We start from the raw sequence: 22,691 nt of genomic DNA on the forward strand, positions 1-22,691 counted from the left end.
CTATGTCTTATGGACTTATAAAATAAAGGCAACGTCAGCAATTCCCTGTACACCAGTGCAAGTTTAGTGCCAAATTGAAGACAACGTCCTTGCTGGAAACCACCTATATGTCTTTTGCACCTCCAAGGCAACTGTTACTTACATCCTATTCCTCTTCGTCTTAGTTGTAACTGGAGAAAGCCATGTGAGTTCCATTTCCACTATCTCTTTTCATTGTAGTTCTGTTTCTGTGCAGCACCTGCTGTACAGCCTCACTGCAACCTTTGCAAAGCAGCACATAATGCTACAAAGGAAATACATGTGAAATAATTTGAGATTTTTTACTCTGCTACTTACCCAAATATCCTGCCCTATATTAAAATCCAAGCTTTTCTAATCTGAGTGCAGGAAAAAGCAAACGTCAGAAATATAGGGGGTACTGAACACAATTAAAATGGCAATGTCTTTTTTATCATAAGCTGTCTTTTCTCCCTGTGATAGCAACAGCTTCTGTTTTGAGTATTTTCAGGTTTTATTTTTTCCTCCTTTATTATTTACCTTACTTTTCTCCTAGACAAACTGTTGTGGGCCAAGTTTAAAACTGTTTCTGTCCCTGACTGCCCCCACCTGTGCAAAACTAACTTCTGTCCATTATTCTCAAGAAGCATATCCCAAAGAAATCTTAACTGTGTTGTTGGGGACAAAGAAAATAAATGTATACTGAATCCACTTTATGAGAGAGGATTCATGGCGGCCTACCCTCCAACTTTCAGTTTGATTCAGCGACTGTGCATGAATCACACACTGAACAATACAGCACAGGAAGAGGTGCTTCAGCCCAGCACATCTGCATGGTGCCAATCTAAACTGCTCCCATCTGCCTGCGTGTGGTCCATATCCTTCTATCCCAGCCTGTTCTTGGGTCTTTCTAAATACCTCTGGCATTGTGTTCCAGGGATCTACCAAACTTCCTTTGCAAACCTCCTCTGACCTTTTACCTCTAACTTTAACTCGTTGCTCTCTTATATTTAACATTTCCTCTCATACTTTCCACGCTGTCTACAGGTGCCTTGAAAAAGTATTCAGCCCCCAGAACTATATTCACATCTGACTGTCTCATTTTCTAAATTTAAAATAGATTGAAGTAGGACTTTTTCTGCTAATCTATAAAACATTGTGCATCATGTCAAATCAAAAGAAAAATTGCAAAACCTGTCAACAATTTACTAAAAATTAAAAACTGAAATGGTGAAGCTGATAAAGTATTCTTCCCTTTGTAATTACTACACGACCTTTCTTCAGGTGCAATACTGTATATTACCTTACCAAATCATTCAGTTTGTTGATGTAGAAAATCGGAAGAAAAAAGAAAAAAGTTTTTAATGAATTCATAAGAATAAATACTCCCTCTCTCTGTAAGGTACAACAGTTCAGTAGATTTTCAACAGACCAAATCAAAATGAAAACAAAAGAGCATTCAAAACAAGTCAGGGCAATGACAATAGAAAAGCACAAATCAGGGGAAGGATACAAGACAATCTCCAGGGCACTGAACATACCTCAGAGCTCAATTCAGTCCATCATAAAAAAGTGGAAAAAGATATGAAACCATAACACACTGCCTCAGCCAGGTTGCCCCTCTAAACATGGTCACCAGAGAAAAATGGCACTTGTAAGAGAGGCTTCTGTGATGCCAACGGTTACAGCGTGAGCTCCAGAAGTTGGTGGCTACAACTAGAAATGAAGTTCATGTCTCCACAATCTCCAAGGCCTTGTACAACACGGGGATTTATTAAAGAGAGGAAAGGAAGAAGCCCTGGCTGAAAAAACAAAGCATATGCTTTCCTTTAAGGACTTTGCAAAGCACCTCTTAGAAGTTAGAGTAAAATTGTGGCAAAAGGTTTTGTGGCAGGATGAGACTAAAGTGTAACTTCTTGCCTCAATAGTAAGTGATATGTCTGGTGTAAGGCTAATACTATGCATCCCATCTCTACTGTAAAGTATGGTGGAGGTAGCATCATGTTATGTGGATGCTTTTCAGCAGCAGGGACCTGGTCAGGTTTGATGGGAAGATACAACAGACGTATTTCAGCTTTTATACTTATTGCCATATGCCATCATTACTGCTGCATGCTTGTGTTGTTGTTTACAGGGAACCATGGATTTGTGCCCCTTGATACCTCTGTAGACAAATGTTCCTAATGATCCTGTGATACGTCTGTTGCATTTGACCTCCCAAATGCATCACTTCGCATTCATCAGATTAAACTCCATCTGCAATTATTCCACCCAAATTTCCAAAAAACCTACAGTACATCCTGCTGTATCAACATTAAAAATTCACTGGACTTGGTCTTTCTATGGCCAGGCCATTTTTGAACCAAATTCACCAACTTGCTAGGGATCACTAGTGAGTTAATTATCTGGGCCAGCTTACTCTAGAGGACCTTGTAAAATTCTTTATTAAAGTCTATGTGGATAACATCCACTCTCCTACCCTCATCAATCATCTCACGCTTCCTCAATAAAAAAGCCCATATCAAATCTGTGAGCCAAGAGCTCCCCTGTTCAAAGCCATACTGACTATCCCCAATAAGTCCATGCTTTTCCAAATGTGAGTAAATCCTATTCCCAAGAATCTTCCACAATTTCCCTGCCACCTGTGTAAAGCTCACCAGCCTATGGTTTTGTGTTTTGACCCTCTTGCTCCTTTTTAATAAAGGAACAATACTGCTGATCCAGCCTTAATCTTTCACCTTCTGGAGAGGAAACATGATCTCTGTTAATGTTGCAGCAAACTCGTACCTGCTTTCCTCAGTATCCTGGGATAGTTCCTTTGAACCCTGAGGACTGAAGTTAATGTCTTTCATGACACTGTGTACCACCACCTTTCTTGATGTTCCCTGGTTTTACCATCTACATTCTTCTCCATGTGGAATGATTTGCGAAGTACTCGTTAAGAGTCTCTCCCACTTCCAGTGCTCCCATGTATAAGTCCCCTCCTTTGTACTTGTTTGGGTTTATCCTTTCACTAGCTTACTCTTTTGCTTCTAATATATGTAAGAAAAAAAGCATTTATTTATAAATGTTAACAGAAACCCCTGCTTTTCATTGTTAGCCAAAGAGACCTATTTACCATATAGTATACTCCAGAGCTTTGCTCGCTAAAGACTAAACAGACTTTACAGAACTACTAGCTAAATGCAAGTTCTCAATGCTATATGTGTTTAAAATATTAATCATAGTGATGATAAAATTAATAAGGTTGTCAAGAAAATTATTTTTGTGATAACCCAACTTAATTTTGTTTTACAGAGTCACCCAAACTTATGATGCTGGCGCATGTGTGTATTTCTACTTTGCTTTTAACTACAGAGGTATAAGTGACCCTATCGCTGTATTTGAGCAAATTGAGGTAATGTTGTACTCCATACCAATTCCAGCATCTTCAACATTTTCTTACACTGGACTTCTGTCTAAGTGGCTTTTAAAAATAAAATGTTCAACAACAGTTATGTTAGTTATTAACATAGATTCCTTGTGGACTAAGAACTGCCAACTTCTATTTTACGTAGTCAGTTCAGCTTTCTCTCTTTCTGAATTTCTCACAAGCCGAACTTATCCTGCATGACTTTGGGAGCCAGTAGTGGGTTTGGCAGGCCACAAAGTGGGATTTTTTCCCTGTTATTTCAATGGACAAATTGCGCTGGTTGTGGCTGGCAGATGTGAAGGAAACAACTGCAATTCAACCATTGACATATATGTAAATTTGGGACAGTGGCATTTCTTTATATGCAGATTGAAGAGGATGCAATTAAAATAGTTGTTTTTAAATTTTCTTTTAAACTTTTTAATTTTCAATCGTAATAGCTTTGAACAACTACTGTCAGCAACATTTTTAAAACTCTGAAGCACCTCACAGGCTCTGACACAAGGCAAGGTATCATTCCCAGCTTTCCTTCAATCAAGGAAGGCACTGTGTTGTGGTGGCATGGCATTACCTGATGCTTCACAGATATGGTGACCAAGGTGTGGCTCACCTGACATCACCTGGTTGCAAAGGATCATTGCGATCAGCCCTTTATCTCTTGCCCATGTAACTACAGGTGGGTGAGGACCCCAATCTGCTGGCTGAATTCAGGCCAGTTTTGCTCAAAATCTAATTGTTAAGATGTTTATGAACCCTGATGATCATTATTGTGACATGTAAATTGTTAGGCCCAGATATTGAGCAGTTGCTGGATCAGTGGAATTTTTCTTGAGGAATTCCATAAATCATTTTGCATACTAGATAATCTTGGGGTTCAAATTAACTTCAAGGTATGTTCCATGCCCTTATTTATTCTCATTCTGGAGAAGTGAAAAGGAATGTCCAGCCCAATGGCACACAACTACAATATTTTGTTTTGAGATATTAAAGTATTTTTAAATGTCCAAGAACACCTAGATGTTAATAGAAAACGACAGACTTCATATTATTTGCTATAACTAAAGTGTGCAATAAAAGGTAGTGAAATAATTAGAAAAATGGTGTGGTTTATGATACTGAATGGATTTAACTGAAGGCTGTAATTATTTGTACTGAATCAGGCTTCAGCCAGAGAGGAAATACTTGAGAATGGAGGAAGTCTTTCTCACCATCATGGAGGTGAGTGCATCTTTTCATCTTGCCTTATTTTCTTTATCCTTTCCAAATTTGTGCTATAATTACATTTCATGAGGTTCTGGTATTTATCTCTAGTTCTTAGTATGAATGTAAACAGTGACATTTAGAGTCTGTTTATTTGCTCTCTCCACAAAATTGCATGTAATTGTAGTTACCTCAAGCCAGCTGAGCTGGCATATTCGTGGATGATATTTAAATGTATTAGCCAGTGTAGTGGCATTTGCATCCGACTTCGAAGCGAATGGTCCCGAGTTCGAATCCGGCCGGCTCCTTGCACACTTTCCATCTGTGTAAGGTTGAGCGTCGAGTTAGCAACTCAGGCCTTGTAAAAGAACAGTCAAATGCTATGGAAGCAGCCAAAATGCCGCACAATGCACCACAAGGGCAAAAAGAAACAACCACGACAACTTGAATGCATCGCTCAGTGTAACACCTCAGCAGACATATACAGCAAATATAGTCTTCAAAAACTATTTGCAATTTTTTTCCATCCTTGAAATGCAGAGTTCAAACTTTGGGGTAATTCAAATTTTTAAGATGAATATGTAGTGTTTGGATTTACTAGAATCAGAGATAGTTTCCTTAAGACAGGTGAGTCCATTTGCTGAGCAGTGAGATCAGAATCAAAGCATAAGAAAACCTAACCTTAGAGCGTGAGGGAAACCTTAAGGAGGGACAGGAGCCTGAGGATTTCTGAATGGGCAATGAATCCATGTATACTACCTCACTATTTTTTCTGTTTCTTTTTCTCTTTTTTTGCTATCTTTTTGCACTGCTTATTTAATTTAATTTTTAATATACTGAATATATTATTGTAAATTATAGTTTTTATATTATCTATTGTAATGTACTGCTGCTGCAGAACAATATATTTCATGACAAATGCCATGGTATTAAACCTGATTTTAGAGTTCAGATACTTTCTACATCTTAATTTGCCAATAGTTTCTAATGTCTTTATTACTAAGGTCATATGCTGTGTTATCATTGAACTGATTTCATCTTTCACCCACTAACTCTGCCCCTTCACTTCCATCATTTTCCCAGATATTTTAAATCTTAGATTTGTTCACCTTGAGTCTATGTCTCAATTAATGCTTACTATGTTTTGCCCCTGAATTTGAATTTGGCCAACCAATGTGCTTTATTTGCTCCTTGTAGTCAAAATGTTTGTGTAAATGATGCTCATTTGGGACACTTATTCCATCTGTCTGTCAGTTTTATTGCGTGTTTCTTAGGTGGTTTAATTTGTAGCTTTTCTACTATTTTTTTTTGTTGAATAACGCAGTTCATTTGTGATTCCGTACTGACATCACTATTAGAATTCCAGCTATGATGGAAGGTGATCTACCTGAAGTGTTGTCTCCAATTGTCTTTCTACAAATGCTGCCAGACCTGCTTGAGTATTTCTCACACCTTGCCTTTATTACCAACATTTGCAGTTATTTTGCATTTCTACTGGCTAATTTTTAGATGGAGCTGCTTTGACATAACATTGAATTACTGGTAGATATAATGTGGTCAATTCTCTGCCAAGATCTGTAATGAATCTTTTGGTCAAAAAGGCTCATAAATGGACTTGCTGGAAGGAGTCCAACAGCAGTGGAAATAAAATGTCCCAGCTCTTGGGCATTCTTAGAGTAAAATAAATGTAAATTCTGCATTTATTGCTCCCTAAATGATTTAGAAAACGTGCCTTTAGGGATGTTGTTTTCATTTCTTTTAATCAGTTAAATCTGGAAGAATTTAACTCATTGATCATGCTTGGAATGGAACTTTTACTTTTGCTAATTGCAGCATTTTTAATGAAAGAAAATGTTATTGTACAGATGACACTGAATTTTGAAGACAGTATTTGAGTCACGGGATCAGACTAAATACTTTGAGTTGATAAGAAAGTTGGGCTAATGGTAATTTACACTTAATTCTGGACAGTCAGCAGTTTTCTGGGACTGGGAAATCTATTGAGTTCCAACCAATAAATGCAGGCTCTCAGCAGTTTCTTGAAGCATTTTCTTGGGATATTGGCAGATGGTTCACAGAAACCAGCAGTGCAAGACTGAAAGCTAACTAGTTCCTAGGGTATACAGTCTGCAGGGATAAGCACCAATCATTCTTTCGTTTGTACATTACATAAAATATTGCATTGTTCCTACAGTTCCCAGAGCCTAGACGTGGCAGATTAAGGCATCTGAGAGACTTGGAATTTAAAGGCTGAGATTGTTTATTCTGGGGAAGAGAAATTAATGTTTTTTTCAATTATTAAATATATTCAAGGAGCTAAATCAGTTTAGTGATCATATTACTACTTTGGGATCCAGTTGTCAAGAGCTATTTGAAGTTGGAAGGAGATAAGAGGTGTTGCAAAGATTAGGGCCTAAATCGCCAAAAGGACTGCCGCAGACAATGGAACAAAGAGGACAACTGCAGTGTAATACATGGGGAAGCAAAGGATTTGAGAAGAATATATTTCTGAAGTAGTGCATGAACAGGACAGGCTAGGCTCATGGCTGTGAATTGTGATAATGTTGGTTGTATTTCAGCAAGAGTAGGGGTAATGTACAACAGTACATTGGTTATTTGAGGCCAGGATATGGAGCAGAGGTTTGTATGGTTTTGAATTTAGACACAGGTGCGGGTTGATAGAGAAAGGAAATATTTTTCGAAGATTTGGAAAAATGTTATAGTTGAAGTTGTACATTGCTGCTTCAAACCATTGGAAGGGTGGGGGGAGTGGGGGAAACTGGTCCACCCTGTCTTGGGACTTGAGCTAATGCTAAGATATTGAAGTTTGTTGGAGGGATCAAAGAATGTGGGCTTCTTCTAAGAGAAAACTACAGAGGTTCTATAGATTTTCATACTTCAGTTTGAGAATGGTGAATATTTAATCTGGAATGGCACAATGAATCACAGAATCAAAACGGATCTTTTAGCCCAACTGGCCCATGCCAACCAAGCAAGTCCCAAGGGAGTCCTATTTGTCCATGCTCCAAACCTCCCCTGTCCAACATGAGGAAATCTGCAGATGCTGGAAATTCAAACAACACACACAAAATGCTGGTGGAATGCAGCAGGCCAGGCAGCATCTATAGGAAGAAGTACAGTCAATGTTTCAGGCCGAGACCCTTTGTCAGGACTAACTGAAAGAAGAAGTAGTAAGAGATTTGAAAGTAGGAGGGGGAGGGGGAGATCCAAAATGATAGGAGAAGACAGGAGGGGGAGGGATGAAGCCAAGAGCTGGAAAGTTGATTTGCAAAAGGAACGCAGAGTTGTGGAGGGACAGGATCATGAGACGGGAGGTCTAGGGAGAAAGAAAGGGGGAAGGGGAGCACCAGAGGAAGATGGAGAGCAGGCAAGGAGTGATTGTGAAAGGGACAAAGAGAGAAAAAAAATAGGGGGGAAAAGATAAATAAATAAAGGATGGGGTAAGAACTGGAGGAGCGGCATTAACGTAAGTTAGTGAAATCAATGTTCATGCCATCAGGTTGGAGGCTACCCAGATGGAATATAAGGTGTTGTTCCTCCAACCTGAGTGTGGCTTCACCTTGACAGTAGAGGAGGTCATGGATTGACATATCGGAATGGGACGTGGAATTAAAATGTGTGGCCACTGGGAGATCCTGCTTTCTCTGGTGCATAGAGCATAGGTGTTCAGTGAAACGGTCTCCCAGTCTGTGTCGGGCCTCACCAATATATGGAAGGCCACGCCGAGAGCACCAGATGCAGTATATCACACTAGCCGACTCACAGGTGGAAGGACTTTCTGGGGCCCTGAATGGTGGTGAGGGAGGAAGTGTAATGGCAGGTGTAGCACTTGTTACACTTACAAGGATAAGTGCCAGGAGGGAGATTGGTGGGAAGGGATGGGGGGGGGGGGGGTCTTCCCTATCCAAGTATTCTTTAAATGTTGTTGATTACCAGGCTTAATCACTCTCTACCTGCTCATTCTATATATTGATTACTTTCTGGGTGGAAAAGTTGTTACTCAGGTTCCTGTTGAATTGGTCTCCACTCACTTTAAGTCTATGTCCTCTAGTTTTTGATTCCTCAACCCTGGGGAGAAATACTTTGCACATTAACCTTATCTTTGTTCCTCATATTTTTATACATACTATCAAGATCACCGCTTATTCTCCTAGAGCCCAATGAAAAAAGTCCCAGTCTGCTCAGTCTCTCTCTGTAATTCAGTCCTGTAAGTACCAGCAACAACCCCACCAACCTTGTCTGCATGCTTTACAGTTTAATAGCATCTTTGCTCCTAGCAGAGTCACCAAAGCCGAATAAAAACATTCCAAATATGGCCTTACCAATGTCTTCTACAACTGCATATAACCTTCCAACTTCTGTACTCACTGCTCTGACTGATGAAAGCCAGTATGCCAAACACTGCCTCTATCTTTTACACCACTTTCAGAGGACCTTATATATGTACACTAAGGTGTCCCCTATTCTACAAAACTTGTCCCTGCTGTTCACTGTGAAAGTCCTACCCTCATTTGTCTTCCCAAAATGCAGCCCCTCACTCTTACCGAATTAATTGCCATCTGCCATTCTTTGGTCCTCTTACTCAGTTGATCAAGATCACTCTGTGAATCCTGACAGCTATCTTCACTATCAACAGCATCACCTATTTCACTGTTAACTTGTCAACCATGCTTTGTATATTCTTATTCAAATCGTTGATATAGATGATAATTAGCAATGGACCTAACACTAATTCCTCTAGATCACCATGAATCATAGGCCTCCATTACTAAAAACGACTTAGCATCACTCTCTGCTTCCTACTGTCTAGCCAATTCTGTATGTAATTAGCTAGCTTTCTCTGGATCCCATGTGATCTAACTTTCCAAAGCAGCCTACCATGTGGAGCTTTTTTGAAGGCCTCACTGAAATCCATTTGTCCTCGTGTACTGCCCTGCCCTTATCAACTTACAAACTAAGCCATGCTGACTTTCATTAATTAATCCCTGTCTTTCCAAATGCTTGCACATCTTTTCCCTCAGGTTTCCCTGTAGTAACGTACCTAACATGGATGTTAGGCCTACTGGTGTACAGTTGCCAGCTTTTTCTTTACCATCCTCCAGTCTTCTGGCACTTCACCCATTACTAATGATGCATATATCTCAGCCAAAGCTCCTACAATTTCCAATAGCTTCCCATAGTATTCTTCGATATACCTACTCAGGCCCTAGAGATTTATTTATCTTAAGACAGCCATTATCACCTCTCCTGTAATACAGCCTATTCTTAAAACCTAAATAGCTATTCATGTCCGAAGTCTTCATGTTTTTCTCCACAATAAAAACAGTACTCATTGGGGGCCTCGACCATCTCTTGTGGCTCCACAAGATGTCCACATTGGTCTTTTAATGAGCCCTGTTTTTTCTGTAGTTACTCTTTATTTCCCTTAATACACATAAAACTCTTGATCCAAGTGAATCCCAGGAGGACCCAAGCCTCTTTTTCCATGATCAAAGCCTCATCATCCAGAGTTCCCTGCTGCAGCCAGCTGCCTTCTTCACTGTAACAGGAATAAGTAGATTTTGAACCCTTTATTTCACTTTGAAAGCCTCCCATTTGTCTGCTGACCCTTTGCATGGCTACTCCAATCAATTTTTGCAATTTCCTGACTCTTATCTAAATTTGCTTTGACTCAATTTTTGACTTAGAAAATGGTATTTGAATAGTGGGGTGGAAACCAGTGACTAATACAGCTGTTAGAGTGGTGGATGAGAGATGTGTGCTCATTTGTCCAACTTTGTAGAAATTGGAGGATTTGTGTGCATTAAATCAATTTGGCAATTACAGCAATAGGTAATTAAATTTGACTCCACTTTGGTTTCCTAAAGCATTGTCACTGCACGTACCTGTTTTTTTTTACAAAACATGTGCTAAGGATTTTCTTTCCTCTATGGCAATGTTAAGCAAACAGAGTAGTTTAATTGATTTGAGAAAACCTCTGACATAAGTACCACATCTTGCTTATTATAGAAGGTTGATTAAAACATTTTTCAATGTAGTTGCATTTAAGATTGTACTGAACATAAAGAACATAAACATAAACATTGTACTACATCCACTGGGCTGAAGAGATGAGAAACAGTGAAAGCCATAGAACACAAAATGCTGGCAGAACTCAGCAGGCCAGACAGCATCTATGGGAGGAGGTAGTGACAACGTTTCGGGCCAAAACCCTTCATCAGGAGTGAAGTAACATGGGATGGTCAAGGGGGGATAAGAAGTGGGAGGGAGGGATGAAGTTGAGAGCTGGGAAGTGATAGGCTGAAGGGAAATGGGCCAGGGGGAAGGTGGAGAATTATGGCAGAAGTAGCCTTTTTGTTGGCCATGTAGAGCAATCTGTGTTCCAAGCCTACACCGACCGGTATCTGTCCTCCTCTCTTCTTATGTTATATCGACGACTGCATCGGCACTGCTTCCTGCACACATACTGAGCTCATCGACTTCATTAACTTCGCCTCCAACTTTCACCCCGCCCTCAAATTCACCTTTTCTATTTCTGACACCTCCCTCCCCTTTCTAGATCTTTCTGTTTCTATCTCTGGAGACAGCCTATCCATTGATGTCTACTACAAACCTACAGACTCTCACAGCTACCTAGACTATTCCTCCTCCCACCCTGTCTCCTGCAAAAATGCTATCCCTTTCTCTCAATTCCTCCGCCACATTTGCTCTCAGGATGAGGCTTTTCATTCTAGGACAAAGGAGAAGTCCTTTTTTAAAGAAAGGGGCTTCCCTTCGTCCACTATCAACTCTGCCCTCCATCGCATCTCCTGTATTTCACGCACCGCTGCCCTTACCCCATCCCCCCCTCAGCCCACCAGGGATAGAGCCCCCCTGGTTCTCACCTATCACCCTACCAGCCTACAGATCCAACATAAAATCCACCGTAATTTCCGCCACCTCCTATGGGATCCCACCACCAGACACATCTTCCCCTCCCCCCAACTCTTGGTTTTTCGCAGGGATTGCTCCCTACACAACTCCCTTGTCCATTCATTCCCCCCCCCATCCCACCCCACCTACCTCCCTCCAGGCACTTATCCCTGCAAACGGAAGAAGTACTACACCTGCCCCCATACTTCTTCCCTCACCACCATCCTAGGCCCCAGACAGTCCTTTGAAGTGAGGCACCACTTCACCTGCGAGTCAACTGGGGTGAGATACTGTATCCGGTGCTCCCAATGTGGCCATTTATACATTGGGGAGACCCGCCGCAGACTGGGAGACCGTTTTGCCAAACACCAGCGCTCAGTCCTCCAGCAGTGGCGGGATCTCCCTGTGGCCACACACTTCAGTTCCACAGACCACTCACACTCCAACATGTCTATCCATGGCCTCCTCTACCGTCAAGATGAGGCCACACGCAGGTCGATGGAGCAACACCATATCTCTCGCCTAGGTAGCCTCCTACCTGCCGGCATGAACATTCAGCACACAGACCTCTGTTGATACCCTTCCCCCCCCCTCCCCCCTTACCCCATCCCTATCTATAATTTTAGTTTGGTTCTCTTTCTCTCTCTTTTTCCCTCCTCACTATAATCTCCCCCCAGTCCTACCTTTCTTTCTCTCTTATTTCCCATAATTCTCCACCTTCCCCCTAGCCCATTTCCCTTCAGCCTATCACTTCCCAGCTCTCTACTTCATCCCTCCCCCGACTTATCCCCCCTTGACCATCCCATGTTACTTCACTCCTGATGAAGGGTTTTGGCCCGAAATGTCGTCACTACCTCCTCCCATAGATGCTGTCTGGCCTGCTGAGTTCTGCCAGCATTTTGTGTTTTTGTATTTATTTATTTCCAGCATCTGCAGATTCACTCGTGAAAGCTATAGAAATTGAGATTTGGTTCTGGCAAGAGACAACATGTGAAAAGACCGGTATGTTTTTTTTCCAAAAGGGGCTAATTATGGGTCAGTTGATTTAGCATCTGTAGTATGGAAATACTAGAATTCAAAATTAAATTAGTTAATTTCAACATGAGGATAAAATAACATTAATGTAGCCACTGTTGATTTTTAAAAAGGAAGATTGTGCTCAGCAGAACTGCTGAAGGTTTTAGAGAAGGTTAATTTGTTGTTGGGATTGAATTTAAATGACTATTAGAAGATCTTATTTCAGAAACTAAAAGTGAAGGAATGTTGAGAGTTTTAACCAGTTTCCCAGAATAGTTGGGAGCAGGCATTGAACCGCCTGTCTCCCCCCCCCCCCCAAAAAAAAACCTACAGATACTGTAAGTATGAAAAGGAAATGCTGAAGATGTTCAGCAGGTCAGGCAGCATTTTCTGTTTTTTAAAATGGGGGCAGGTATTGTTGGCTCACAAGGTTCTATTCAAAAAAATGCATTCGTTACACTAATGATTTGGTCTGAACTTATAGACAGTTAGAACTGAAATAGCGATTCTGGGGGTCTAAATGAAGCTCTGGAAGCATAGTGATACTGGAAAAAGAAAAAAATTACTGGTGAGTAGAAATGTGCTGAGGCCTTGTGAGGTGGATGAACATTTGGTATTTTGTAAGATAATGAGATTGGATTTCAAATTCATAAATTCAAAATCAGAATCACACCTGCATTATAGCAGAAGTAATGCTAAAATAATACAGGGCTTTAATGGATAAGTATGGCTTTTATCAAAGTATAACTACTTATTAAGATGACATGGGTTTGAGGCATTGGTGAAGGGGTAGAGTGCATATTTATCAAATGATGCCTGGTATTGTAAAGTAGAAGTGAATACCAGTATGCCATTATGCTGAGCATCGGCCTTTGGGTGACTTGGTCTAGTAATGTGGGTGGACCAGAAAAAGCTACAGCCACAAAATAGCTGAGGAAACCTTTGACAGGCAACAAAGCTATGTCCCAAAATCAATGTTTCAAAACTTGTCTTTTCTATGTGTTTTCTGACTGAAAGCATTCAAAACCATGTTTAAATAACTGATGATATTGTTGTAAACCTTGTTTTAAAAAAGATAAATTTGCAATATTATTATCTTTCTTTCTTGTACCATAAAATTTCCATTCCGTTGGTGGTCGGACTTGGAGTTGAGCAGTATAGCTTAGGTTCAGGACTTGGGTATTGGTATACATGTGCCCATGTTCTGAACCTGGCATTTAATTTAGCCACACAATTGTTCATCTGCATCTATCTCACTGTTAATATTCACAGATCCTTGAGACCTAAGAAATTGGCCTTCTGCCTGTTTCCTTCCATCCTGTACTAAGGAAACTATTAATATTGATAACTGTTAATTATTGATGCTTTAAAACATTTTGATGAAATCAGCATTTTATAATGACTTAGTAAAAACGTAGAATATTAAACTATTTGTAGAAAAAAACAATCGAAGCTGAGGGATTGTTTTGAGACTGCATTGTGATCAACTTCATTGTTGACTGTCTAACTTTTGAAAATACAGTGTTTGGGCATTAAATTTATTGGTTTCATGTACTGACCTTGAGGCGTTGCTATCATATTCACATACAGAATTTATTGTTATCTAAAGAAAACAATCACTTCTCGTACGCTATGGTGAGATTAATAGTTATCTGGGAAGAGATGGATGAATTTGTCTTAAACATGCAAAATTCTGCAGATGTTGAAAATCCAAAGCACAAAACACTGCAGGAACTCAACAGGTCAGGCAGTATCTATGGAAATGAATCGACGGTTGACGTTTCGGGCTGAGACTCTCCTTCAGGACTGAGAAAGAAGGGGGAAGATACCAGAATAAAAAGATGACGTGGAGGGGGAAGAGGCCTGGAAGCCAGGTGGGTGGGAAAGGTCAAGGGCTGGAGAAGAAGGAATACTCTAGGAAAGGAAAGTGGACCATAGGAAAAAGGAAATGAGGAGAGTACCCAGGGGAAGTAATAGGTTAGGAGAAATAAAAGGTCAGACTGGGGAATAAAGGGTTTGGGAAAATTGGTCTTTCTGAAGGGGAAATCAATATTCATGCCATCAGGTTGGAGGGTAACCAGATGGAATATGAGGTGTTGCACCTCCACCCTGAGAGTGGTCTCATTTTGGCACAAGAGGAGGCCATGAACTGACGTGGAATGGGAATAGGAATCAGAATTAAAATATTTGGTCACTGGAAAGCCCCACTTGTGGATGGTATGGAGGTCTTGATGAAGCGGATCCCATTTAAGACGGGTCTTACCAATGTAGAGGAGGCTGCACCAGGAGCATCATACACGATAGATAACGTTGGACTAGCTTGTCTGTTTGCAGTTACTTTGTGATAGATAGTGTTCTTGGTTTTGAACTAAACTTTATATGTTCAGGTTTGCAAAATGTGAATACAAACTTCACTAAGTTATATAAAGGCATGTTGCCAAATCAGATCCTGAATTTATGCAAGTATTCTTTGAAAGGAATTTTGTATGGATTCTACGTAAATGCTGGGGGAACTCAGCAGGTCAAGAGCTGATGTTTTAAGCTGAGGCTCTTCATCAAGACCTGATGAAGGGTCTTGGCTCGAAACATCGGCTCTTTACCCCTCTCCATAAATGCTGCCTGACCTATTGAGTTCCACCAGCATTTTGTGTGTGTTACTCTGGAGAATCTGCATCTGAATCTGAATCTGAATCTGCATCTGGAACATCTGCAGAATCTCTGGTATTTATGATTGGTTTGAAATTCCTGTATAGGGAAACAAGGCAGCCATGTTGTGTAGTTTGCATTGACAACTTCAAGTTCAAGGTTAATTGTCATTCAGCCATTCTCAGGAATACAGCCAAACAAAGCAGTGTTCCTCTGGTACACAGTATCAATAGTCATACACAGCACATATAGAACATAAAACTAAAATAGCAGAAAAATGTACAGTTACAAAAAAATGTAAAAAATAATAACATAGCTCAAGTCCCTCATTGTCATGGCCTGTAGATTGATGGTGCATAGATGTTGTTTTGGAGCCACATTTCAGCAAGGACAAGCCAAAGTAGTTCCTCATTTTGCACAGTGCAGCCACAGACTATGCAATCCAGCTAGCAAAACAGCAAAGATGTTAATATACTGGTTAATGAATGTTTGCTCTTTGTGCCTTTCAGTGACATTGTCTGTCTTTATCACATCCTTGAATTTATAGGTGGATTTTGTGCAAAGAGAGCACCCTTGGTGGTGCAGAATTTCTTTGTACTTCGTGAATCTACATTATGCAAGAGAAGAGTTGGTATTTGTTGCCATCCATGGAGGTTGTAAATTAGAACATTTGATTTAAACAGAATTTAGAATTGAACTACTCAAATAATAAGTTAAAATTTAAGTGGAAATAGTTGATGGAATACCCTGTGTATTGTTTATGTAATAGGTGGTTCAAGGAATGGAATCTACTAAGCAGAGAGGATAGCTCCTCAAAAGTTTGAAAGTGAACACTAAAACCAGTTTATGGTCAACTAGTTTTAGATCATAGTTCTTAAACTGGAACAGTAAATAGAGGATTTTCCCAGGATGTGGGTACTAATTGTCCCTGAACCATATAACTTTGGTACCATCTGAGGGCAGGTAAGAGTTAGCTGTATTGCCAAATTCTGCTCACACATGATAGACCAGGATAGCAGAATTCCCTCTCTGAACAGCATTTATTGAACCAGGTGGTGTTTTACAATGGCTTGGTAGATTTTTGTCTCCATTACCTATGCTAGATTTTATTCCAGATATCTGATTGAATATAAAATAGCCCAGCTACAATAATGAGTGAGCGCTTTCAAACATCTTTCAAGTGATCCTTGTTGCTGATGTTCACAAGGAGCAATAACACTCATCAATAGGTTCACACTTCACATCCAACACATCATTTAAGTAGTGATGGATCTTGTAATACATGGAAAGTATAGTAATTTTGAAAGCAAGTGGGGCTGACTAATTTCTGTTATATCAGTTTTATTTCACATTGTGGTTGTTGAAGGTTGTTCTTGGAATGAGGTTGCTGACTAGCGATGTGTCTTGGGTCAGGGTTGAGAACTTTATTACTTATATAAATGATTTGGATGCAAATACATAAATTATCAGTAAATTTGTGGATGTCTTGAAATTAGGAGGTATTGTTGACAATCAATAAAGGTTATCATAGATCACAAGGTAATATTGATCAGTGGGCCAAGGAATGACAAATGGATTTCAGTACAGCTAAATGTGAGGTGATGCATTTTGAAAATTCAATCCGACATACATCTTGGTAACTCACTGGGGAGTGTAATGGAACAGAGATACTTTAGCATACAAGTGTATAGTCATTGAAAGTGGTGTCAGGGTGATGAACAGGGCGTTAAGCATACTGGCCATCATCAGTCATGGTACTGAGTAAAGGAGTTAGGACAGTAAGTTGTGGGTGAGACTATCCTTGGAGCACCATGTGCAGCCTTGGTCTTCTTGTTATAGGAAAGATGTGGTTAAGATGCATGTTATAGGAAAGAGTTCAAAAAAGATTTGAGGATATTGCCAGGACTGGAGTGTGTGAGTTACAAGGAGAGGTTGTCCAGGCGAGGTCTTTAATCTTTGGGGAATGAGGTGTGATCTTATAGAACTGTTTAAAGTTATGAGAGGCATATATAAGGTGGATGATAAGTCTTTTTCTAGGGTTGTTAGTAACAGCATTTTCTCTCGATGAGAGGGGAAAAGTTTAATAATGACCTGAGGGGCAACTACTTAATGCAGAGGGTTTTGAGTTTATGGAAGGAGGCAGGTACAATAGTATCATTTAAGAAGCACTCAGATAGGTACAGGGAGGAGTGGAGCTTAGAGGGCTACAGACCAAATGCAGGAAATTAGAGTGAGCTGAGTGAGCAGTGATGGGAATAGACTTGCTGGTGTGAGGGGACAGCATCCTCGTGTTACCCTATGACTCTATACTAGATAAATAATGTTTGGTAATTAATTGCAAAATTTTTCTAGAGGGTAATAAAATTCTGAATAATAGAATTTTCACCATAACTATTTTACTTGGCTTTGAAAAAGTGAAGCAAAATGTGGAACCACATAATGTATAAATTAATTAGACCATTCAAGGTACTTTTGGCATTTACTATTAAAGTGGCTTTAAATGGTCAATAATGTTTAACTTTTGCACAATACAGTCACTGCAAGTTGTATTTGTAAAATTTGTGCCTAAGCTTTTTCTTATTAAATTGAAATTTATTGTTATAAACCATTGAAACATTGATTTTACAGTTCCTAAACCATTTCATCCTTTTCCTACAACCACTTAATCATATAACATGTTGAAAACATGTTCTTATTGTTGTCACTTACCCCGTGACAGGGTTAAAGAACCAGCAGAAATGGAAAACACATTGGAGTCTGGTATTGCTATAAACTAATAATGTTTATTAGTAACTAAGTAATATAAATGCAAATATATTGAACAAGTTAGCAATGATATATATATATCATTGGGGTAACTGGGTATAGTCTTATGATGAAGAGAGTTCAGTTCAGTTCGAGGTAGTTAGTTGAGTAACGTTGGAGAGAGAGAGGTGAGAGGTCGATCTTCCCGTTGATTTCTGAAGTCCTGTTGTCACTGACTATGACTATAACACGTACGACTGTTCTTCAGTGGTGGAATTATCACCCAGGTGAGGGTGGACACACAAATAATTCCTCACCGGTTGCACCTTTTCACACTGTGACCCACTGATCGATTTCCCCGAATCGATACTCCAAAACTCCCACCTTCTTGTGGATGCAACAAAGCTTGTTCGGTGTCCGTACTGGGTGTCTCCTGGTTTGTCTGCCTGTGTGTAACAGTGGACCTGGCTTTTATCTCTCCATGTTGGACACCAGCTGTCCATCAACCTGCTCTGCCCTGCTCTCTCTGCAGGAACTTCAACAAGCAGGCAAGTGACCTCGGGGGAAAGGTAAACAAGCTGGCAGAGAAACCATAACATCAATCTTTCGAGCAGTTTCTGTCTGTCTCTCTCTCTCATTGCTCAGGACACCTCCCTCTCTCTCTCTCTTAATAGCACAGTTCATAGGGTCTGTTCTGGTCTCTGTTTCAAACTAGGTTTTCCCTGACAACCCCTTCCTTTTAGGAAATTTTTATGAAGGAAAATTTTAAGGTTATATGTATGTTACAGAGTTTGAAATAATATATAGGTAATCATCAGATTTCAGAGTAAACAGGTACAATTTCAAACATAACATCTAGATAAACAATCGGCTATAATGTTGTCAGTACCTTTGACATGTCTAATTTCTAGATCATATTCTTGCAATATCAGACTCCAATTCAACAACCTTTTGTTCTTATTTGTCAGAAATACCAACGGATTATGATCTGTGTAAACTACCAGTGGCTTCTGGGCAGGACAAATATAAACTTTGAAATGTTGTAACGCCAGAATAAGTGAGAGTAACTCTTCTTCCACAGTGGAATAGTTCTTCTGGTGTACATTAAATTTCTTTGAGAAATAAGCCACTGGGTGTTCAATGTCATCCACATCTTTTTGTAACAATACTGCCCCAACAGCCTCGGCACTAGCGTCTTGCTATGGAGAATGGTTTTGAAAAATCAGGTGCTTTGAGCACAGGATGATAACATAATATAGTTTTCAGTCGTTCAAATGCCTTCTGGTAAAGGTCAGTCCATACAAGTCTCTTACTCTCCCCCAGGCGTTTTGTAAGGGGGAGAGCGATATCTGCAAAGTTTTTACAGAACTTTCAGTAATACCCCACCATTCCTAAAAACATTCTCAAAGCTTTCTTATTAGTCAGAATGGGAACCTCAGCAATAGCCTGTACCTTGGCTTGTACAGGAACCAGTTGCCCCTAACCTACCACATACCCAAGGTACGTGACAGTAGTGTGGCCAAATTCACTTTTAGTGAGGTTCACTGTTAGATTGGCCTCAGTCAGCCGCTTGAACAGTTTTTCCACAGCCACAATGTGCTCTTCCAACATGTCACTCCAGACCACTAAATCATCGATATAAGCCCCTGTGTTTTCTAAATCTCAAGTCGATCATTCTTTGAAATGTCCCTGGAGCATTTTTCATTTTTCATTCATTTTTCATTATACTCGTACAGCCCTGAAGGTGTGACAAATGGTGAGATTTCTCTAGCCCTTTCAGTCAAAGGAACGCACCAATATCCTTTCAACAAGTCAATTTTTATGAGGTACTTAGCCTTTTCCACTTTATCAATACAGTCCTCCACTCTTGGGATAGAATAAGCATCGGTCTTTGTGATGGCATTGATTTTCCTGTAGTCAGTACAGAATCTCATGCTACCGTCCGATTTAGGAACAAGAACACAAGGCGCCGCCCAGTCTGAGGTAGATCGCCTAATGATATCAGCTGCTAGCATATATTCAATTTCTTTTTCCACCAGCTTGCTTTTCTCTAAGTTCATTCTAAAGGGATGCTGTTTAATGGGCTGGGCTGAATTTACAATGACATCATGTATTGCACTCGTGCGCCATCTCGGAACATCGGGAAATAAATCCTTATGCCTGTTAATTAACTCTATCAGTTGTGTTCTCTGTGCAAGCTCCAAGTGAGAGACTTTATCAGTAAGGTAGGTCAAAATAATGGAATTCTCCAGTCTGGTTGACACTATATTTAACTTATTAAAATGCTCTTGCCCCTCACTATCAGATTCCATCCCCTCATTTGTTTCCATGACAATACTAATTGGCATAATCTGGGGGTCATAATATGGTTTAAGCATATTTACATGAACTAGCTGATTAGTCTTTCTCCTATTAAGAGTTTCAATAATATAGTTCAAAGAGTCAATCTTTTTAATTACTTCATAGGGTCCCTGGAATCTCGCATGGAGGGGGTTGGTCACCAAGGGAAACCAAACAAGGACCTTTTCTCCAACTTCAAACACCTGTTCCCTTGCTTATCATACCAATGCTTCATTTTGACTTGGGAGTTTTGTAAATTTTTCCTTGCAAGGCCGCATACCCTACTAATTCTCTTGCGGAATTTCAGGACATAATCTATCACACTGACACACACTGTCGGGTTAGACCACTGCTCCCTGAGTAAGGTCAAACCCAAAAATGAGCTCAAATGGACTGAACCCCAGTGATTCCTGAGTAGTGTCCCTCACAGCAAAAAGTAATAGGGGTAAACCCTCATCCCAGTCTCTGTCATTCTCCTGACAGTAAGTTCTAATCATGGTTTTTAAAGTTGAATGAAACTGCTCCAAAGCCCCTTGAGACTCTGGGTGGTAGGCAGATGAAACAGTTTGTTTAGCCCCCAGCTCAGAAACTATCCACTGAAATGTGTTTGATGTGAAGTTACTCCCCTGGTCTGATTGAATCTCCTTAAGTAAACCTACCAGTGTGAAAAACTTGATGAGGTCCTTTACCACAGCTTTTGCTTTGATACTCCTAAGAGGTACAACCTTCGGGAACCTAGATGCAGCACACATAATAGTTAGCACATACTGATACCCTGCTACAGTCTTTGGTAGTGGGCCCACACAGTCCACTATGACTCAGGAAAATGGTTCACCAAAAGCAGGTATCGGCTGAAGTGGCGCTTTTGGGATGGCCTGATTAGGTTTTCCCACCACCTGGCACGTGTGGCTCCCTCTGCAATAGTTCACAATATCTCCCCTCATGTTAGGCCATTAGAATTCCATCATGATCCTGTGTACTGCTTTCTTTATTCCAATATGTCCCCCTAAAGGCATCTTGTGTGCTAAGTTTAAAATCTCAGCCCTGTAAATCTTTGGAACTACTACCTGATGTACAATCGCCCAATCCTCATCTGCAGGCACCGTAGCAGGTTTCCACTTCCTCATTAACACCCCATCTTTAATGTAATATCCCACTGCCTCATTCTGAATCTCCTCCTCGGAGAGAGCTGTCTCTTTCAAAGCCACAATTTCCGGATCTTTATTTAGTTCCTCTCTAAATTCTTTCCTTGATAACGACGTCTTTTTCACCCTCCTTACTCTCCTCAGCCTTACTATCCACTGAGTCCTGTTGATACAGGGACGGTAAGAAAGTCTCGAATAAATCGATATTACTGTCAGCAGCCTTTTCTGACATGCTTCTTGTTACTGCGCCTGCAGGACAACCTTTGGAATTCATGGGCGGTTCCTCAGCAGCCACAGGCTTACTAGCTAGCTAGAGACACGTCTCCACCTGCAAGGTCATAACCGAGTAAGACATCAACATTGTCTATGTTTAGACCGCACCCCTATTGTGACAGGTCCAGATACCAAGTCGCATTTCAGAATTATTTTATGCAAAGGTATGGTCTCAGTCCCTTTTCCAATACCCTGGATAACATTCGCTTCACCAGTCTTCATCTCAGCACTGAATTCCAACACACTCCCTAAGATTAATGACTGAAAAGCTCCAGTATCTCTCCAGATCCTCACTGGAACCGGGGTTGACCCCTCCTTTACAGACACAAACCCATTTGAAATAAATCTCTCGTGTCCTTCTTGAACTCGGCCTGACCCCTCCTTCCTCAATGACATTTTACTCAGCTGGACACAGGCTGTTGGGGTTCTCTCTTTTCCTTTTCCCTTATCCCTTTTCAGAGCGAAACATCAAGATGCCACGTGACCGGCCTTCCTACAATTAAAACATGTTAGACTAGGGAACTTCCCTCCCGACGTTCCTCCTTATCTTTTTCGCTAGTCCCCGGCTTACTTTCTGGCTTAGCCGGTGGACTGTCTCTGCCATCCCTGTTACCCTTCTAGTAGCTCTTGCTCGGGAAAAACTTTGCTTTGTGGGTCAAAGCGTACTCGTCTGCTAACTTAGCAGTGCTGACAGGGTTTCTGCTGCTTTCTCATCTAAGTACGTTCTCGCACCCTCAGTGACGCAACTTTTAAACTGCTCAATCAGCATCAACTGTTACAGTTTGTCAATATCCTCATTTGCCCCTTTTGAGGTACACCAGTGATCAAAGTACATCTGCATCTCACGGGCAAACTCTAGGTACATGCAGTCCCATGGCTTCCTCAAATTTCGGAACCTTTGCCTGTATGTCTCTGGAACCAACTCGTAAACCTTAAGTGTAGCCCCTTTCACTTCACCGTAATCCCTTGCGTCTTTCATAGAC

At 40.5% G+C, this 22,691-nt stretch overlaps 1 protein-coding gene across 1 annotated transcript in view; it reads left to right on the plus strand.

Moving 5' to 3' along the window:
- agps (alkylglycerone phosphate synthase) overlaps positions 1 to 22,691 on the plus strand; it is a 170,182-nt gene that overhangs the window by 142,481 nt on the left and 5,010 nt on the right. The window contains exons 18-19 of the mRNA XM_059966752.1: positions 3,295 to 3,394; positions 4,570 to 4,627. Coding sequence (XP_059822735.1) covers positions 3,295 to 3,394; positions 4,570 to 4,627 — 158 coding nt within the window. The remainder of the gene's footprint in view (positions 1 to 3,294; positions 3,395 to 4,569; positions 4,628 to 22,691) is intronic.

Source organism: Hypanus sabinus, chromosome 4, assembly GCF_030144855.1.
Source record: "Hypanus sabinus isolate sHypSab1 chromosome 4, sHypSab1.hap1, whole genome shotgun sequence".
NCBI classification, from domain to species: Eukaryota; Metazoa; Chordata; class Chondrichthyes; order Myliobatiformes; family Dasyatidae; genus Hypanus; species Hypanus sabinus.